This window comes from Nematocida ausubeli (genome assembly GCF_000738915.1).
Source record: "Nematocida ausubeli strain ERTm6 chromosome Unknown supercont2.2, whole genome shotgun sequence".
Taxonomy (NCBI): domain Eukaryota; kingdom Fungi; phylum Microsporidia; genus Nematocida; species Nematocida ausubeli.
This window is the reverse complement of record NW_026515635.1, coordinates 621,562-635,844: the sequence shown is the minus strand read 5'-3', so window position 1 is coordinate 635,844 and position 14,283 is coordinate 621,562. Positions and strand designations below refer to the sequence as shown.

Below are 14,283 nucleotides of genomic sequence, written 5' to 3'. Positions count from 1 at the left end.
TTAGCATGCTCTAATTGCAAATTTATAACAGGCCTAGCCATGTTTCATTAATTCCTATGTACTGCTTTTTAAATAAAAAGAACTAAGTTGCTCTTATTCTTATATATATAGAATATCGAAATGATCTGCAATAAATAAAAGAGTTCCAATATTCTCGCCGGACCCCCGTGTAAAGCGGTCGTTTCTTTCCTTTTCTATACAAAACAGGTCAAATGAGATTGAGAGGGCCTTAGAAATTGCAATCATCTCAACTTCTCCTGCATATTGGTCAATTGCTTCAACAGACTCTGCGCAGTACTCGTTGAGGGGCTTTTCTATAAACGCAGAAAAATCATCTGGATGGCTTTTTATGCATAAAGAGGTGATCATCCTGAAGTAGGCCACCGTATAGTTCCAGAATACTCCGTCTAGGGCCTCTATTTCAAGCGCTTCGTTGTTCCCCACAGCCTTGAGAACAGACATAATTGGGTCCGAAAACTCATTGACCAAATAGGAATCAACACCGCTTAAAATCAAATTGGCGTTGTGCTTACTAAAGACCTGCACCAGATGTGCAGCAAGCAATGGGGTCGAGTAGTGCTCAAGCATTAAAAAAATCACCGAGTAGTAGAAGCAGTTTCCATCCCGCTTTACAAGTCTAACATTGGAATCCAATGCAGAAAGTGCACTGATACCCGTGTATAGCGGTGATTCTTTGTAGTTCTCCAGCATATTGCTGAGTTTTAGAGGCTTTCCCACAAAGCTATCATCTGCTCTATTTACATCCATAATATTTGAATTGAATTAATTTATTTATATACTATGTCTCTAAAACAACCCAGAAGAATGCAAAAGGAAGAAAAGCTGTATATTGGCGAGGAAGATAGAAACTATCTGGAATCGCTGCCAGAAACAGTGCGGGAGCGGATTCTATACGAAAGACATCTTAAAAAAACAGAGGAAAACGAAAGACGGGAGCTTAAGCATCGCAATAATCTGTTCACAGAGGAAGATGAAACAGAGAGTGACAGTAGCAAAGACACAAAACGAAAGAAAGAGAAGACTGCACCTGCAGTGCCTAGCAAGGCCACCACCTATGATGTCTTTAAGGCTGTAGTCCTTCGTAGAAGCACTTTTGTAAGCAATGTGTACAAAAAAGCTCTAAAGTCATTTGAAGGATACTACGTGAAGATACGTCTCTTGGAGGGATACCATGTATACAGAATAACCAAGATATACGAAGGAAAGAGGTATGAGATAGAAGGCAAAGTAACAAACCAGTGGATGTGCTTGGAGAGGGCTGGCGATAGAAGACAAGTAAACATCCAGAGCATAAGCAACCGAGGCATTTCCAAGGAAGAATACACAAAGTATATTGAGGAGAATGCAATTGCAGGAGGAAACAAGACTCTCCAGAAAATGCAAGTACGCCTTTCCAAATGCCTAGAGAAGAGGATGTCTGAAGAGGAACAGGACTATTCTCTTGGGCAGATGAGAAGATTTTCAAAGGACAGAAGAATTACTGCAAAGCGAAGACTTGTGCTAAAAGTAACTCTAGAGCGGGCAAAAAACGAGGGAAATCTGAAGGAAATTGAAGATCTAGAAAGAGAGATACAGGAGTTATCAGAGCCGTCTGAGATGTATGGGGCGTAGGCGGCTGTTGTGCTTAATAAACTCTTCATTTAACATAACTTCCTTTTTTATTTTTGCTCCATACCCATAAACATCCTAAATAAATACTCTTAATTAATCGATGTCTACCTTACTAAAGAAGTTTCTGCTCTTTATTGCACCTCTGCTTGAAATATTCATTCCTGCATAGTCTATCCGTAGTATAAGCTGGGAGTGAAAACAATTCCTCTTTTTAATTTTTCATTCACCGCATCAATCTCCTGAGAGAGTTTTGGATTTCCAAGTATTTTCGCTGCTATTGATAGCTCTGTGCATATTTCCGTTGCCTTTCGGACGTATTTTACAATTACACCTTCAGAAAGAGGAGATGCATCAATAATTTCAGCCAATGACTTTCCTTGGAGCCAAAGAGCCAGCTCTCCGCAGAATGCATGGTTTGGCTGTTCTATTTTGATCTTGTAGGCTTTATAGGTGGGCCTTAAATCTTTCACTATTTCGCTTATTATAGAAATTGCCGGCATGAGAATTTGTATCTGTTCTGTCCGTGGCTCCTCTCTTGCATACTCAGCCTCCTCTTTAAGCTGGTGCTTTTCAAAGAACGTCAGCCCAACTAGCCCAATAATAAGCTCGTGCGTTTTCATGCCTGCTATCAGCGGAGAGAGCAGAACCTCAGTTGTCAGAACACATTCAATAGAGTTAAACTCATATGCTATTTTTCCTTTCATCTTTATATTGTTTAGCCCGTCTATATATCCAAGGCTACGCAAGAACATAATGTAGTTGAAGTAGTTGTTGCACTTAAGTCCTGTGGTGTTTGTTGCTGCCAGCTGCTTGTCAATTGACTCTATTTGTGCTCTAAGCAGGTATTCTTTTAGATGCCCTTTGTAATGGATTGAAAAGTCTGGGCATTCAATGCATTTAAAGGTATACAGCTCACTCCACATAGAGACTGCATCGGATTGAGACTTGTGCACTTTGTAGTCCTTTGTGGGTATTGTTTCCGGTCTTTTTGACTCTTTGTTAAGTACTAAGGAAGGATGGCTGTCTGCACTTGGGTTTTCTATAAGCAGACTGCTGTCAAGCTCTTCTTCTATTCTATTATGCGGAATGGCTAGTATTGCGCTTTTGTCCGCATATATTATAATCTGGCCCGAGTGCTGAGACACGTCAGCCTTTTTATAAACGGTCTCTAGATCGGATATAATGTTTTGATAATTATAAACATACTTCTGTGCATCTTCGCATTTTTCGCACGACATAACAGAGTGCAGCAGCTCTGTCTTTAGTGTAATTTGAAGATGTATCAGTTTGCGCATCTGCTGCTCTACTTTGGACTTTCCAAAGCTATACCGCACCATTTCCTCGATCGACACACTTTTCACTCGAAGCAGCTTTAGAATCATTCGCGCAGTGATGTAGAAGTTGCTTTCAATCGCCATGGCCGTCCCTGTCTGTAGCTTTACAAGCTGCGCCTCTGGCAGCAGCTCTTGTCCTGTGCATTCTATGATTGAAGTTCCTTTTATGTCATATCCTCTTCTTCCTGCCCTGCCTGCCATCTGTGTGTACTCACCGACATTGATGTCTACATACGATCTTGTCTCTGGGCTGTATTTCTTTGTTGTTCTGATTACAACTGTGCGCGCAGGCATGTTTAGCCCCATCGCAAGTGTTTCGGTAGAAAAGAGAATTCTCAGCGCACCTGTTGTAAAAAGCATTTCTATAATCTCCTTGAGGATAGGAAGCAGCCCAGAGTGGTGCATGCCCACTCCCCGAATTAAGTTAGGAACCACAAAGTTTATCTGCGGAAGCTCTCTGTCTGACTTCGGCAATTTCTGCAGCGCATCCACTATGAACTCCCGAATAAGTGTCTTTTCCTCTGATGTAGTCAGGTCTAGCGAATCACACATGGAGAAAGACTGCTCTATTCGCGACTTTGAAAAATCAAAGAACACAATTGGGGCCAGGTTTTTCTGTATCAGGTCTCTTGCTATGTTTATTGGGGTTTCCAGTTCATTTGGAGCTCTTTTTTTGGCCTCTACTACAGGCTTTTTTAATAGCGCAGGCGAGCTTCTCTGCTTCTCCTTAAAAATCTCAGCTGCTCCTGTTTTCTTCGCCTTCATGTACTCTTCGTGGCTAAACACCTGGTTCTGCGTAAGCATATGCAGGTTGTTTCTAAAGTACACGCCATGTTCTAGCTCGACTGCTCTTTTCTCTGTTCCAATAAGATACATCTCTTTGTTTTTTATTACGCTTATCCACTGGCACATGTCTTTTGCATTCGGGCTGGTGGCACTTAAAAATATAAGACTTATGTGCCGTGGAAGCATAATTATAACCTCTTCCCATACTACGCCTCTTTCCTTGTCCCCCAGATAGTGTATTTCGTCAAAGACAATAAACTCAACGTCATCAAGGATTGTGCTTCCTCTGTACAGCATGTTTCTCAGTATTTCTGTTGTCATAACTAGACACTTTGCAGTTCCATTTATTTGCGCATCTCCTGTTAATATACCCACACTTGCAAACTTCTGCGAGAACTCCTTGTATTTCTGGTTGCTCAGTGCTTTAATTGGAGACGTGTATATCATTCTTGTATCATGCAGCTCTGCAATGTAGCTGGCATACTCTGCTATAAGGGTCTTTCCCGAGCTTGTGTGAGCTGTCACGAATATGCTCTGGCTTTTATTGATGTAGTAAAAGCACTGCTTCTGAAAGTTGTCGGGCTCAAAGGATATGTGAGGATACTTTGGTGTAACCCTGCTAAAGTCCAGCGGAAGACGATCATTTTTTATTGCAATGACTCCTGAAATATCTTCATTTTGTACTTTGGACAGCTTTTCGGGTTTCTGGTCAACTAGTCTATACGCACTGCTAAACCATAGCCTGGGCAGAGAAGAGACCTCAATAGTGGCTACCATTCGGTCTGCCAGCGTTTTGACCTCATCTCTATTTAATATATTCATAAAAAAATACGGGCGAAAATTTTATAATATGTCGCAATGGTCAAGAAGAAAGACTGGCAGATTGCCGGTGCGAAATCTATCACTTCCAATATTTTTCAACGGGATATCCGAGGAAAACCAAGCAGCAGAAATAAAAGATGCCTTGAATAATACGCGGCACTGTGTTCTGACAAAAACGCGGACAGTCAATCTTAGCTGTTTGGCAATAAAAAATATCCCAATCAGCTCTCTATTATCCATAATTAAAGAGGAGCAGCTTCCTCTGAATGAGCAAGTCGATTATGAAGCTGTTTTCAGCGAGTCAAAAGTTATACTGAACCTTGAAGGCAACCTGCTTGAAAGTCTTCCTCTAGAGCTGTTCACTGCTACAAATATACATGCAATCCTCCTTCGGTCAAATAAGATCCAGACTATTCCAAGTAACATTCAAAATCTGGCCCACCTACATACACTAACTCTATCAAACAATCCAATTCAATATCTGCCTATTGAGATTCTCTCACTTCCCATTATGCTGTTCACTATATGCTCTAGACACTTTCTAAGTGCAGAGGAGATTGAAAAAAGAAATGCGAGTGTGGTCTTTAAGGAAAAAACACTGAATGAGCTTTGTCTAAAAACCATAGTAATAGAGAACATGCAGAATCTATCTCCAGCATTTAAGAAGTCCCACTTTATATGCTACGGCTGTAAATCATTTACTACATGCACAAACATAATATTTAAAATTATCTCATATAAAGGCCATGATATTCCATTTGCAATGCGTATTTGTTCTTTAGAGTGCAAGGAGAACTGTCTGAATCCTCAGCCTCAGATATAACCAGAATAAACAAATTATATATTAATTAGGAAACGCGTGTGCACTATTACAATTTATTACTTAGAATGCACTCTTAATCTCTAGCTCTCAAAATATTTTAAACTTTTCTATGCTAAAGTATTATTATGCTTCTAGAAAGTCTAAAATCCTTCTAACCGATAGTATATTAGATCTTTCTTTTTTTGAAACTTCTGTCCAAAAATGCCAGGTCACTATATCATTATATTATCTGAGTTTTCCTCTTCGAAATATTAGACTTGGTCACACTAAATCTGGATATAATTTATTTTTTATTGTCTATAAATAGTTTAGATAGTGGAAACAGTCCCAGGTCTCGTTTATACAACCGACCCATTGTACCACAACAGACCCTAACGTGACACCCAGTGTCACTCCGTCTATAGGTCACTATTATTCAACGCGTAATAAGTAGAGCCCATTGTAGTGGGTTGGCCTACAGCCAAAACCAGCAAGGCAATAGCCAAGACTAATCTACATTGCTGACCCGGAGAGAGGTTTCATGCCCTCAAGGAAAGGAGAACCAACAGTATTTTAAAAGAACAATGCTAGTTTATAATGTAAAAAAATTTACTTTATAGAATCATATGTGGAAATATTGCATATTAATTATTCATATGGTATGCTTGGTAGTGTCCCGTATAGAGATCGAAGATTTAAAAGTGGTCCAAAACCGACAATTTTTTAATGACGGAAAAGAGCCTAAATTGATTAATCCAAATGGCCCATTAAATCTATTGCGCGGATATATTTATCACAAAAATGGATATATGCACAATAAGAGACTCTTTTCGCATGAGCTAGATATTAAGTATAAGTTTGAGACTGTTGAAGACGAGCATACAGGAGCCAAGCAGCACATATTTACCAGGCTCTTTCACAATGACACAGCACATCCATTTTTCAATACTGTTTTTCAGATTGGATCAAAGAATGAGGAAGAGAAGAAACTAAAAAAATACATATGCGCATACCACAGCAAGCTCGTTCATATGTTTAATGAAAATGATATTTATGTCTCTATTGCATCTGGTAAAAGTGACTCGCTTATTCATTTTCTTAAATATGAGCCTGTGCGAAAGTACTCAAAATATATTTTAGCGTCTCTTCTGCTGCTATCCGAAGGGTTTGGGGTTCCAATTTCTTTTACAGCAGACAGCAATAAAAAAACATTCCTCAATATATGGAAGAAAGACTCAAAGGACGTCCACTGCACTGTTTGCATGGATGTCCCTGGATATAATCCAGTGACTGATTCTTTTGATGACATCCCACAGAAGGAAGCAAAAAGCATCATAGACTTCTTTATCTGCCATCACAAAAGCAAGTTCTTAAAAAAAACAGGAGAGCTTGCAGAGCCTGATAGCTTTGACGAATTTAGTACGGGGGCCTTTCTTAACAGCCTTGGTTTTCTAATACAAATGTACATCTTTGAGTTTATAGACAACGCCCACGATGTAATAGAATTCGTTCAAGCTGTATATGAAATTCTAATAGAATATTTGCCTTCTAACAGTAACGCTTTAAACAAACAAACACAGAAAGATTTTCGTTTGTTTAATAGATGTTTCGCGCCAATTGACAATATATCTATTGGGCTTGAATACGTTGCAACAGCAGAGCGCATTAGAGAGATCAAGGCCATAAATAGAGCTCTTCCATTCTTCTGTCTTTCACAGGTACCAATGTTCTGCAAAATTCCCGAATACTGCAGCACATCCGGCACATATCTCTCTGAATACACAAATTATTTCACCAACTGTGGCGAGACCGCTCTGCTTGGGCTGTTTTGCTGTTTGCTCTATGACGCAGCTACACAAAAGTATACAACAACCCACCTGAAAAGACCAGACCCAAAACTGGTTGCTTTTTTTGACAAGTACAAAAATCCAAGAGAGTCAGCCAGCCTGGAAATGCACAATGACTGGAATAAGGTTATTTCAAACAGAAGTATAGATGACCTCGGATATGCATCAAATAAGAATCAAGTGGTCTCTGGAGTTCTAAACATGCTCTATTTCATTGTTCACCTCACTGGCAACTATGTGAAAGAAACCCCTAAAATTGCAAAGCTCAGCGCATACGCTTCTACAAATGAGTTGTCTAATGTAGATTTGCATACCAAGCTATCCTGCTATATTATGAAATTACTCTCTAAAATATCTAAAAACAAGAATTTTACGTGTCTTCTAAGCAAAATATGCATTGGCGCACGTACAGATAATAAGACTGATATATTTGGATTAATTGAGTTAAAATATATATATTCTCAGATTACACAACGTACATACATATCAATCCAGCCTAGGCATAGCCTGTTCATCATCTTTGAAGCTATTGGCTGTCCTTTTAAAACTATGGAATTGGAGCTTTTCTTATTATCCCGTAATTATAGTAAGAAAAAAAGCTTCATAGAAATATTATTGCATGAGTACATAATTCAAAATATGTACAAGTTCCAACCTATGTATCCAATGAATATTGTAAACAATATAAAAAACACAATTCAACTTGTAGTAAAGGACGATTTTAAAACTATGAATCGCCTGCATCTGATAGAGCCCATGGAGTACATTCATTCCAAGTCGGAAATGGTATGCTACTGCCTGATGTTTTGCTGTAAAGAAAAGCTTAATACAGAACATCCAATAATAAGATTTACTTCAAATATACTATCAAGCATTTCTCTCTCCTCGCCATGCTATCAGGAGAGAGTTCTTCCCCCTCTCGTGTACTTTGACCTTTACAAAACCCACTATCCATACATACAAATTGATGAAAGTAAATGGAGTGAGATTGCCTTGGGAAAAAGTGGCTGTCCTGCTGTGTTTAGATGCGTATTAGATATAGAGGCACCTGATATTTTTATTAAGGCTTTAGACATGTATTCAAAATTAGACAAAAATGCTAATATGAGCAATACAAGCCCTTTTTATTTTCACATGACAATCAAAGCAATATTTAGGTGTCTTTTCAAAAACCATGAAACTGCAAATGCTTTTGAAGTGTTGGATATTCTAAAAAGAAACTATCCAGAGAACGGTAGCGCTATCTGCAATCATATTATTTTAATATGGATAGTTTATATTTGCTCTCAAAAAGACTATCCGGAGCAGCTCATTATTGATCTATTTAACCGTCTTGAGGAAAATGTTTCCTACGGAATAGAATTTGTTATATATATTGACAAAGTGGTTTCCAAAGAGCACCATACAGCAGTAAAAGTTTTGCAGTTTTTGAAGCATACTTTGACCCACCAGAACAACGGAGCCAAAAAGTTCTCTGAGATGATGTGTGCCCTGGATAAGATGGCAGAATTAGTGAAGAAGCCTAAGGAAACCTCGTCTTCAGTGCGTAAGCTTTTCTGCCTTCATTTTTAGTCACTCACTTTTTGGATTTTAAAGGATCCTGAAATTAACATGTGCTAGAATATAAGAACAAACCACTAGCGTTTAACACCGCATACACTACCGATTGTGATGATGCTATACATGGGATAAATGCGCTTAATCTGCACAGCTATTTAGCTTTCCAGCCTAGAAAAATCAGCTATATCTTAAATTCTGTTAGTAGACATATTTTAGAAAGCTTTAGAATTTTAACTTTAGTATAAACCGTCTACCACTAAATAAATCTGAGCATGATATTCAATAAAACTTGTTGCCTATTATAAAAAAACAAAGTTATTTAAATTACTATATATGCACAGCACGTGTTTCACATATAACTTTTATGTGTGTAGGTTGCTTATGTAGGCTTTTATACGTACAACAGTCCCAATAACTAGGTGTGCGCTTGCTTAACAACTCTATCCATTGTATTATTTACAGCTGCCTTCCATATGTCAGATGCGCCATTTAGAAGAAGATTTTACTAAGTAGCTTTTCTACATAGGCTATCTATTTTTTACACACATTTGCATACGCTATCTCTATCCAAAACATCTACTGGACTTTTCTATCTCTCGGCCTCCTTCCTGCTTTTATTGAACTCTGCGCACAGTCTACATCTATATGCGATTTTAAGAAATATGCCCATGTATTTGTTTTTGCAACTTTAAGCACTGCAGTCTCTTTATAATAGCATAAAAATTCTTTAAAAAATGCTAGGGAAGTTCATTCAGAAAAAAGAAAAGCCATGCAATGTGCAAATGACAGAGCCAACAAGTGAAATAATTCAGAGCAGCGACAAGCATGTCGGCGCACACCTTTCTATCCAGGGTGGAATTGAGTTGGTCTTTCAAAAGATGCAAAGCCTAAAAGCACGCGCAGCTGCATTTTTTCTAAAGCCACAAAGAACTTTTACTACAAAACCGTTTTCAAATGAAACCATCCATGCATTTAGAAAAGCAGATACACACGAAAAGCTGCTTCCGCACGGATCTTATCTGATAAACTTGGCGCAGCCGGATAAAGAAAAGCTAGAGAAGTCATATAATCTATTTCTTGATGAGCTAGTTCGGTGTGAGCAGCTTGGAATCCCCATGTGCAACATCCACCCAGGAAGCAATGTGGGAAAACTCCCAATTGAAGTTGCATGCCAGATGATTGCCGATAATATAAATAAAGCACATAGCTCAACAAAAGAGGTTATTGTTGTAATAGAGAACATGGCAGGGCAGGGAAATACTGTAGGCTCAAAGTTTAAGGAGCTAAGGATGATAATTGACGGAGTCACCAATAAAGATAGGATTGGGGTGTGTCTTGACACATGCCATCTTTTTGGTGCAGGATACGATATTACTACAAAAGAGAAATTTAAAAAGGTGATGGACGAGTTTGACAATGTAGTTGGCATTGAGTACTTAAAAGGTGTGCACTTAAACGATAGCAAAGAGCCACTTGGCAGCAAAAGAGACAGACACGAGTCTATTGGAAAGGGTCTTATTGGTCTAGAAGCATTTTCGTATATTATGAACACGTCTATTTTTAATGGAATTCCAATGATACTGGAGACACCAGACCCCGAAAAATATGCGTCTGAAATAAAGCTTCTTTATTCTCTGATCGAAAGCAAATAAATAAAAGTGTTTTCAAGGCTTCCTTGTCTCTAAGAACTTTCTTTTTATTTCAAGCTATATAAAAAATAGCTAGTCAATTCTGTATTCTCAAACTAAAGGGTTTCTATATCAAGTCTGGATATTTCTTCTGCCTGATTTACTAGACAATTCAGTGATTCAAAGCCTTTCGGCCTGAATTACATGGCTTTCTAGACAGGCGTTTTACAGAATATGCAAACAAATAGCCACTTTATGCGCATCACTTTAATTAGCCTTTTAATGCATACTATGTGCCTTTATAGATGATTTATTACAGAGTTTTGTGTGTTCGTATTATTTACATGCACACAGAAATTAGTACCTGGGGTATTTTAAGGCAAATATTTGTGCTTTGTTTACTAGATTCTTCGATTGCTATAAATTCGGGTTTGTTTTGTTAATTCTTGCAATGACAGAGAACAATCAGGAGGCGCGCACCCAATCAAATGGCCTATCACTTGTTTGGATTATGAAAAAATATACAAAAAAGGTGATTAAGCTACCGCGGAGTACTTATAAAAAGGTTAAAAAGGGCGTAAAGTATATAGCTAAAAAAACATTCTCAGTGTTTAAGAGATCAAAAAAAGATAGGCAGAATAGGGGCTCTTTATCGAAGCCAGTAGGCTCAGAAGGAAACAAATCAAGCGTGGTGGCTCCAGCTGCTACTAATGGACCTGAAAAAACTCGTATATACTCGACGAAGTTTGAAGGCTCAAGGCGTGCACACCTCATGTGCGAGGAACAAAGTAAGCAGATAATTGGCGATATAATGAATGATACTTGCAAATACATCCATAAGATCGAAAGAATCGTCAAGAATAACACACGAAACTCAATTGATGCTCACATCCCCTTGGCAATACTAAAGTACATGCGCGCCAATGAACTTAAGATCTCAATAGAGCTGGAAGCTGCAGAGATAAAGTACATTGAAAACGCTCTCAAAGAGAAACAATTCTCCAATGAAAGCGTACCTAGAAGAATGCCCACAAACATACGAACAAAAAACTGCATATTAGAAGAGCTACAGCCTACCCTCTATCTAAAATACCTCTTTGCTCACAGCCCAGTTCTTCGAAAAAGCTATACCTCTCTATACAACACCGTATCCGCCTCATTGACAGTGCGGTCGCCTGGCGCAACCCATGCAGTGGACGATGTTGTCTTGTATATAGAAGTGACTAGACAGGTTAAGATACATATAGTAGAAAAAATATCTAGACTCAAAAGAACAAGCTGCAACTTTGTGCTCTATTCGTGCAAAACAGCGCCTTCAAATTTGGAGTAAGTCTACATGATTCTTTGCTTGGCTTCATTTTTTAGCATTTGGATAATCCAAAAAACACCTCTAGTATATAAATTTACAGTTGTTTCTATTTTAAGTTCTAATGGTTAAAAGTCTATTCAAAACTCATATAAATTCTCTAATGCATGTTGAAGACTTTTTTATTTTTGTAATCGCATTCAAGGCAGGATAATACATAGTGTTTACTGAGAAAAGGAATATTTTCAGGGTAAAGAACAGAAGAAAAAGCAATTTTAGCAGATAAACTAAATAACGCATGCACATTAAGGGAGTTGTACATTTATGTGAACTCATGCGTTATTTTAGCACTAGATGTATCTAATAGCTAGGCTTGAAGATATTTCTTGCATGAGATGCACTCTTTCAGTCTTGTTAGCTAGTCTAGTACAGTTCTCTATACCTTTATAGCCTAATTTACACTAATCTATACTCCAATATAACATTCTGGGGTTAATAAATTACTCATACAGAGCATATATATAGAAAACCAGAATTCTTCATGCATTGGCATAAAGCATCTGCCTCTTTTGCACAACACATAAATCATATAGTGCGCTTGTAATTTAAAATATACAACATGAGGTATCTAGAAGATTGGCCATCTGGAGTGTGGTGAGTGTCTGATACTAACTCTTTTTATTTTTAATTATGCTGCAAAATTCTTTAATGGATTTAAACAGCACACTTTCACAGAAACTGCTAGAGTTCCATAGAGCCATCAAAGACGAGTATCTTTCTCTTATAGAGGTTTTTAATTTATATATATACGGCTACGGGTACAAAATAGATATATTGAAGGAAGTCTTTCCAGATATTTTTATAATTGACTTCCATGAAAGTGAGAGTGTGATAACCACAAGAAATCTGTATGAGCACTACTCCCTGGAGCCAGTCGAAACAGAGCTAAAGCACGCTTTGCACCATATCAACTCGCTCCTTACGCGGGAAAAAGCAAAGCCTATTGCCATTATGAATGCAAGAAAGGACTCAATCGAAAAAATAGAGAACTTGAAAATAATTCTTATACAGCATAGAGAGCTGTATTTGTCCTTTGACGATGTCCTGCAGTATAACTTTGTCATGCGAGACTTCACAACATTCATAGCAGAAGAAAAGAAAAGACCAGGCATTTCCTCGCGCATAGACGAGACACTAAATGTGTACGACTGTGTGGGAACTCTTAGCAAGAAAATATTCAAGCTAGCGCTAAAAGCAGCAGCCACGCGAGTAGAGTTCTCCCTGCGAGACATCTTCAATAAGGAAAAGAAAAGGCTGCTGATAGTCAATTACAGTTCATTTAGAGAGGCACTTTCTGCATTTATAGACTCAAACATTCTGACAGAGAAGAGTGGAGTGGCCAAACTAACCTTAACAAAGAGAGAGCTTTCCGAGATATTGGCTATTTTAGACAAAAATAACTAATATTGAGCATGCAGTACCTGAAAATATAAACTAATATACTAACAAACACTATTTATTTACGCACACCGTTTAAGAAATGTTCTTATGTTCTCAATCATGGCAGGTGATCTTTTGTTTAGATCCGCTGTTATATATGCGTCTAGTCTTTTCCTAAGAGAGAGTAGCTCAGACGTAGGCATCTTTCTAGAAGAGACTGCAAGGAACCTCCACACCAATGGATGTGGCACTTTTAGGAATATTCGAGAGATGCACCCTGCGTTCAGCGCCTCTGGAAGTACTTTGCACACGCTGTTGAACAACTCTGGATGATCCTTCCTGAATGACGCCAAAAGCATGTGCCCCATAAGGATTCCTACTGTGTTTGTGAGGAAAAGGCCTGCTAGCGCATGCGGAGTCAGCTCAAGAGAAGAAAGTGGTTCTTTTATCACAGGAACAAGCTTGCTGATATAGTCTCCTAGCTCGGGCGTATAGTAGATATACTTAATCCTATCAACAATTATCGAGAGAATTGTAGAAAAGTACGCCTTTTTCTCCCCTGTACCTGTAAAGAGGAGCCTGTTAATTAGTTCCATGCCCTTCTCCATGTTAAAAAGATCCTCGCCTATTTCCTTAAGCTTTTCTGCAATCGCCTTCACATTTGTGCTATTTGGGTCTGCTGAGTCGTGTGAAGCGCCCTCTTCTTTTTCTGGCGCGTCTATGAATATTTCAGAAAAGTTCAACATATCATATATCTCCTCTATTTTGCCTCTTGATATCAGCTTTTTAATCAATATTCTGCTGCTTTCATTTTTATCCTTGGCTGTTACGGATTTTTTGGTTGACTTTCGAATGGCCATCCCCAGCACGCCTTCAAAGAGCGACTCTTCCTCGGAACTTTCCTTTTTCCGCCAATCAGGCCTTGGCACTCTCTCCTGTGTGTAGAAGTCTGGGCAAACTCTTTCTTTCTTTCTAATAGTTCTTTCAAATAGAGAGGCCACAAAGTCTTTTTCTTTCTGTGTCATAAAGTTGTCATAGCAGGCATTTTTACTTGGAGGGCTCTCCCTTCTGAATGGCGTATTTCGCTGCTTCCCTTTCATATAAAAATATTTAGCTAATGCACTTT

At 38.5% G+C, this 14,283-nt stretch overlaps 9 protein-coding genes across 9 annotated transcripts; 6 read left to right on the top strand and 3 right to left on the bottom strand.

Moving 5' to 3' along the window:
* Nucleotides 1-99: 99 nt before the first annotated feature.
* NESG_00965 (uncharacterized protein) lies at nucleotides 100-768 on the bottom strand (the record flags this gene model as incomplete). The annotated part of the gene is made up of 1 exon (XM_053048604.1): nucleotides 100-768. The coding sequence occupies one exon, from the start codon at nucleotides 766-768 to the stop codon at nucleotides 100-102; it is 669 nt and encodes a 222-aa protein (XP_052905364.1).
* Nucleotides 769-801: 33 nt separating this feature from the next.
* Nucleotides 802-1,632, top strand: NESG_00964 (uncharacterized protein; the record flags this gene model as incomplete). Its single annotated transcript, XM_053048603.1, has 1 exon — nucleotides 802-1,632. One exon carries the CDS (start codon nucleotides 802-804, stop codon nucleotides 1,630-1,632), a length of 831 nt encoding a protein of 276 aa, XP_052905363.1.
* A 170-nt stretch (nucleotides 1,633-1,802) lies between these two features.
* On the bottom strand, nucleotides 1,803-4,574 carry NESG_00963 (uncharacterized protein; the record flags this gene model as incomplete). The annotated part of the gene is made up of 1 exon (XM_053048602.1): nucleotides 1,803-4,574. The coding sequence occupies one exon, from the start codon at nucleotides 4,572-4,574 to the stop codon at nucleotides 1,803-1,805; it is 2,772 nt and encodes a 923-aa protein (XP_052905362.1).
* A 28-nt stretch (nucleotides 4,575-4,602) lies between these two features.
* NESG_00962 (uncharacterized protein) lies at nucleotides 4,603-5,397 on the top strand (the record flags this gene model as incomplete). Its single annotated transcript, XM_053048601.1, has 1 exon — nucleotides 4,603-5,397. One exon carries the CDS (start codon nucleotides 4,603-4,605, stop codon nucleotides 5,395-5,397), a length of 795 nt encoding a protein of 264 aa, XP_052905361.1.
* Nucleotides 5,398-6,002: 605 nt separating this feature from the next.
* Nucleotides 6,003-8,795, top strand: NESG_00961 (uncharacterized protein; the record flags this gene model as incomplete). Its single annotated transcript, XM_053048600.1, has 1 exon — nucleotides 6,003-8,795. The coding sequence occupies one exon, from the start codon at nucleotides 6,003-6,005 to the stop codon at nucleotides 8,793-8,795; it is 2,793 nt and encodes a 930-aa protein (XP_052905360.1).
* A 722-nt stretch (nucleotides 8,796-9,517) lies between these two features.
* Nucleotides 9,518-10,435, top strand: NESG_00960 (uncharacterized protein; the record flags this gene model as incomplete). Its single annotated transcript, XM_053048599.1, has 1 exon — nucleotides 9,518-10,435. The coding sequence occupies one exon, from the start codon at nucleotides 9,518-9,520 to the stop codon at nucleotides 10,433-10,435; it is 918 nt and encodes a 305-aa protein (XP_052905359.1).
* A 427-nt stretch (nucleotides 10,436-10,862) lies between these two features.
* Nucleotides 10,863-11,741, top strand: NESG_00959 (uncharacterized protein; the record flags this gene model as incomplete). Its single annotated transcript, XM_053048598.1, has 1 exon — nucleotides 10,863-11,741. The coding sequence occupies one exon, from the start codon at nucleotides 10,863-10,865 to the stop codon at nucleotides 11,739-11,741; it is 879 nt and encodes a 292-aa protein (XP_052905358.1).
* Nucleotides 11,742-12,407: 666 nt separating this feature from the next.
* On the top strand, nucleotides 12,408-13,181 carry NESG_00958 (uncharacterized protein; the record flags this gene model as incomplete). Its single annotated transcript, XM_053048597.1, has 1 exon — nucleotides 12,408-13,181. One exon carries the CDS (start codon nucleotides 12,408-12,410, stop codon nucleotides 13,179-13,181), a length of 774 nt encoding a protein of 257 aa, XP_052905357.1.
* A 56-nt stretch (nucleotides 13,182-13,237) lies between these two features.
* NESG_00957 (uncharacterized protein) lies at nucleotides 13,238-14,257 on the bottom strand (the record flags this gene model as incomplete). The annotated part of the gene is made up of 1 exon (XM_053048596.1): nucleotides 13,238-14,257. The coding sequence occupies one exon, from the start codon at nucleotides 14,255-14,257 to the stop codon at nucleotides 13,238-13,240; it is 1,020 nt and encodes a 339-aa protein (XP_052905356.1).
* Between the last annotated feature and the right edge of the window lie 26 nt (nucleotides 14,258-14,283).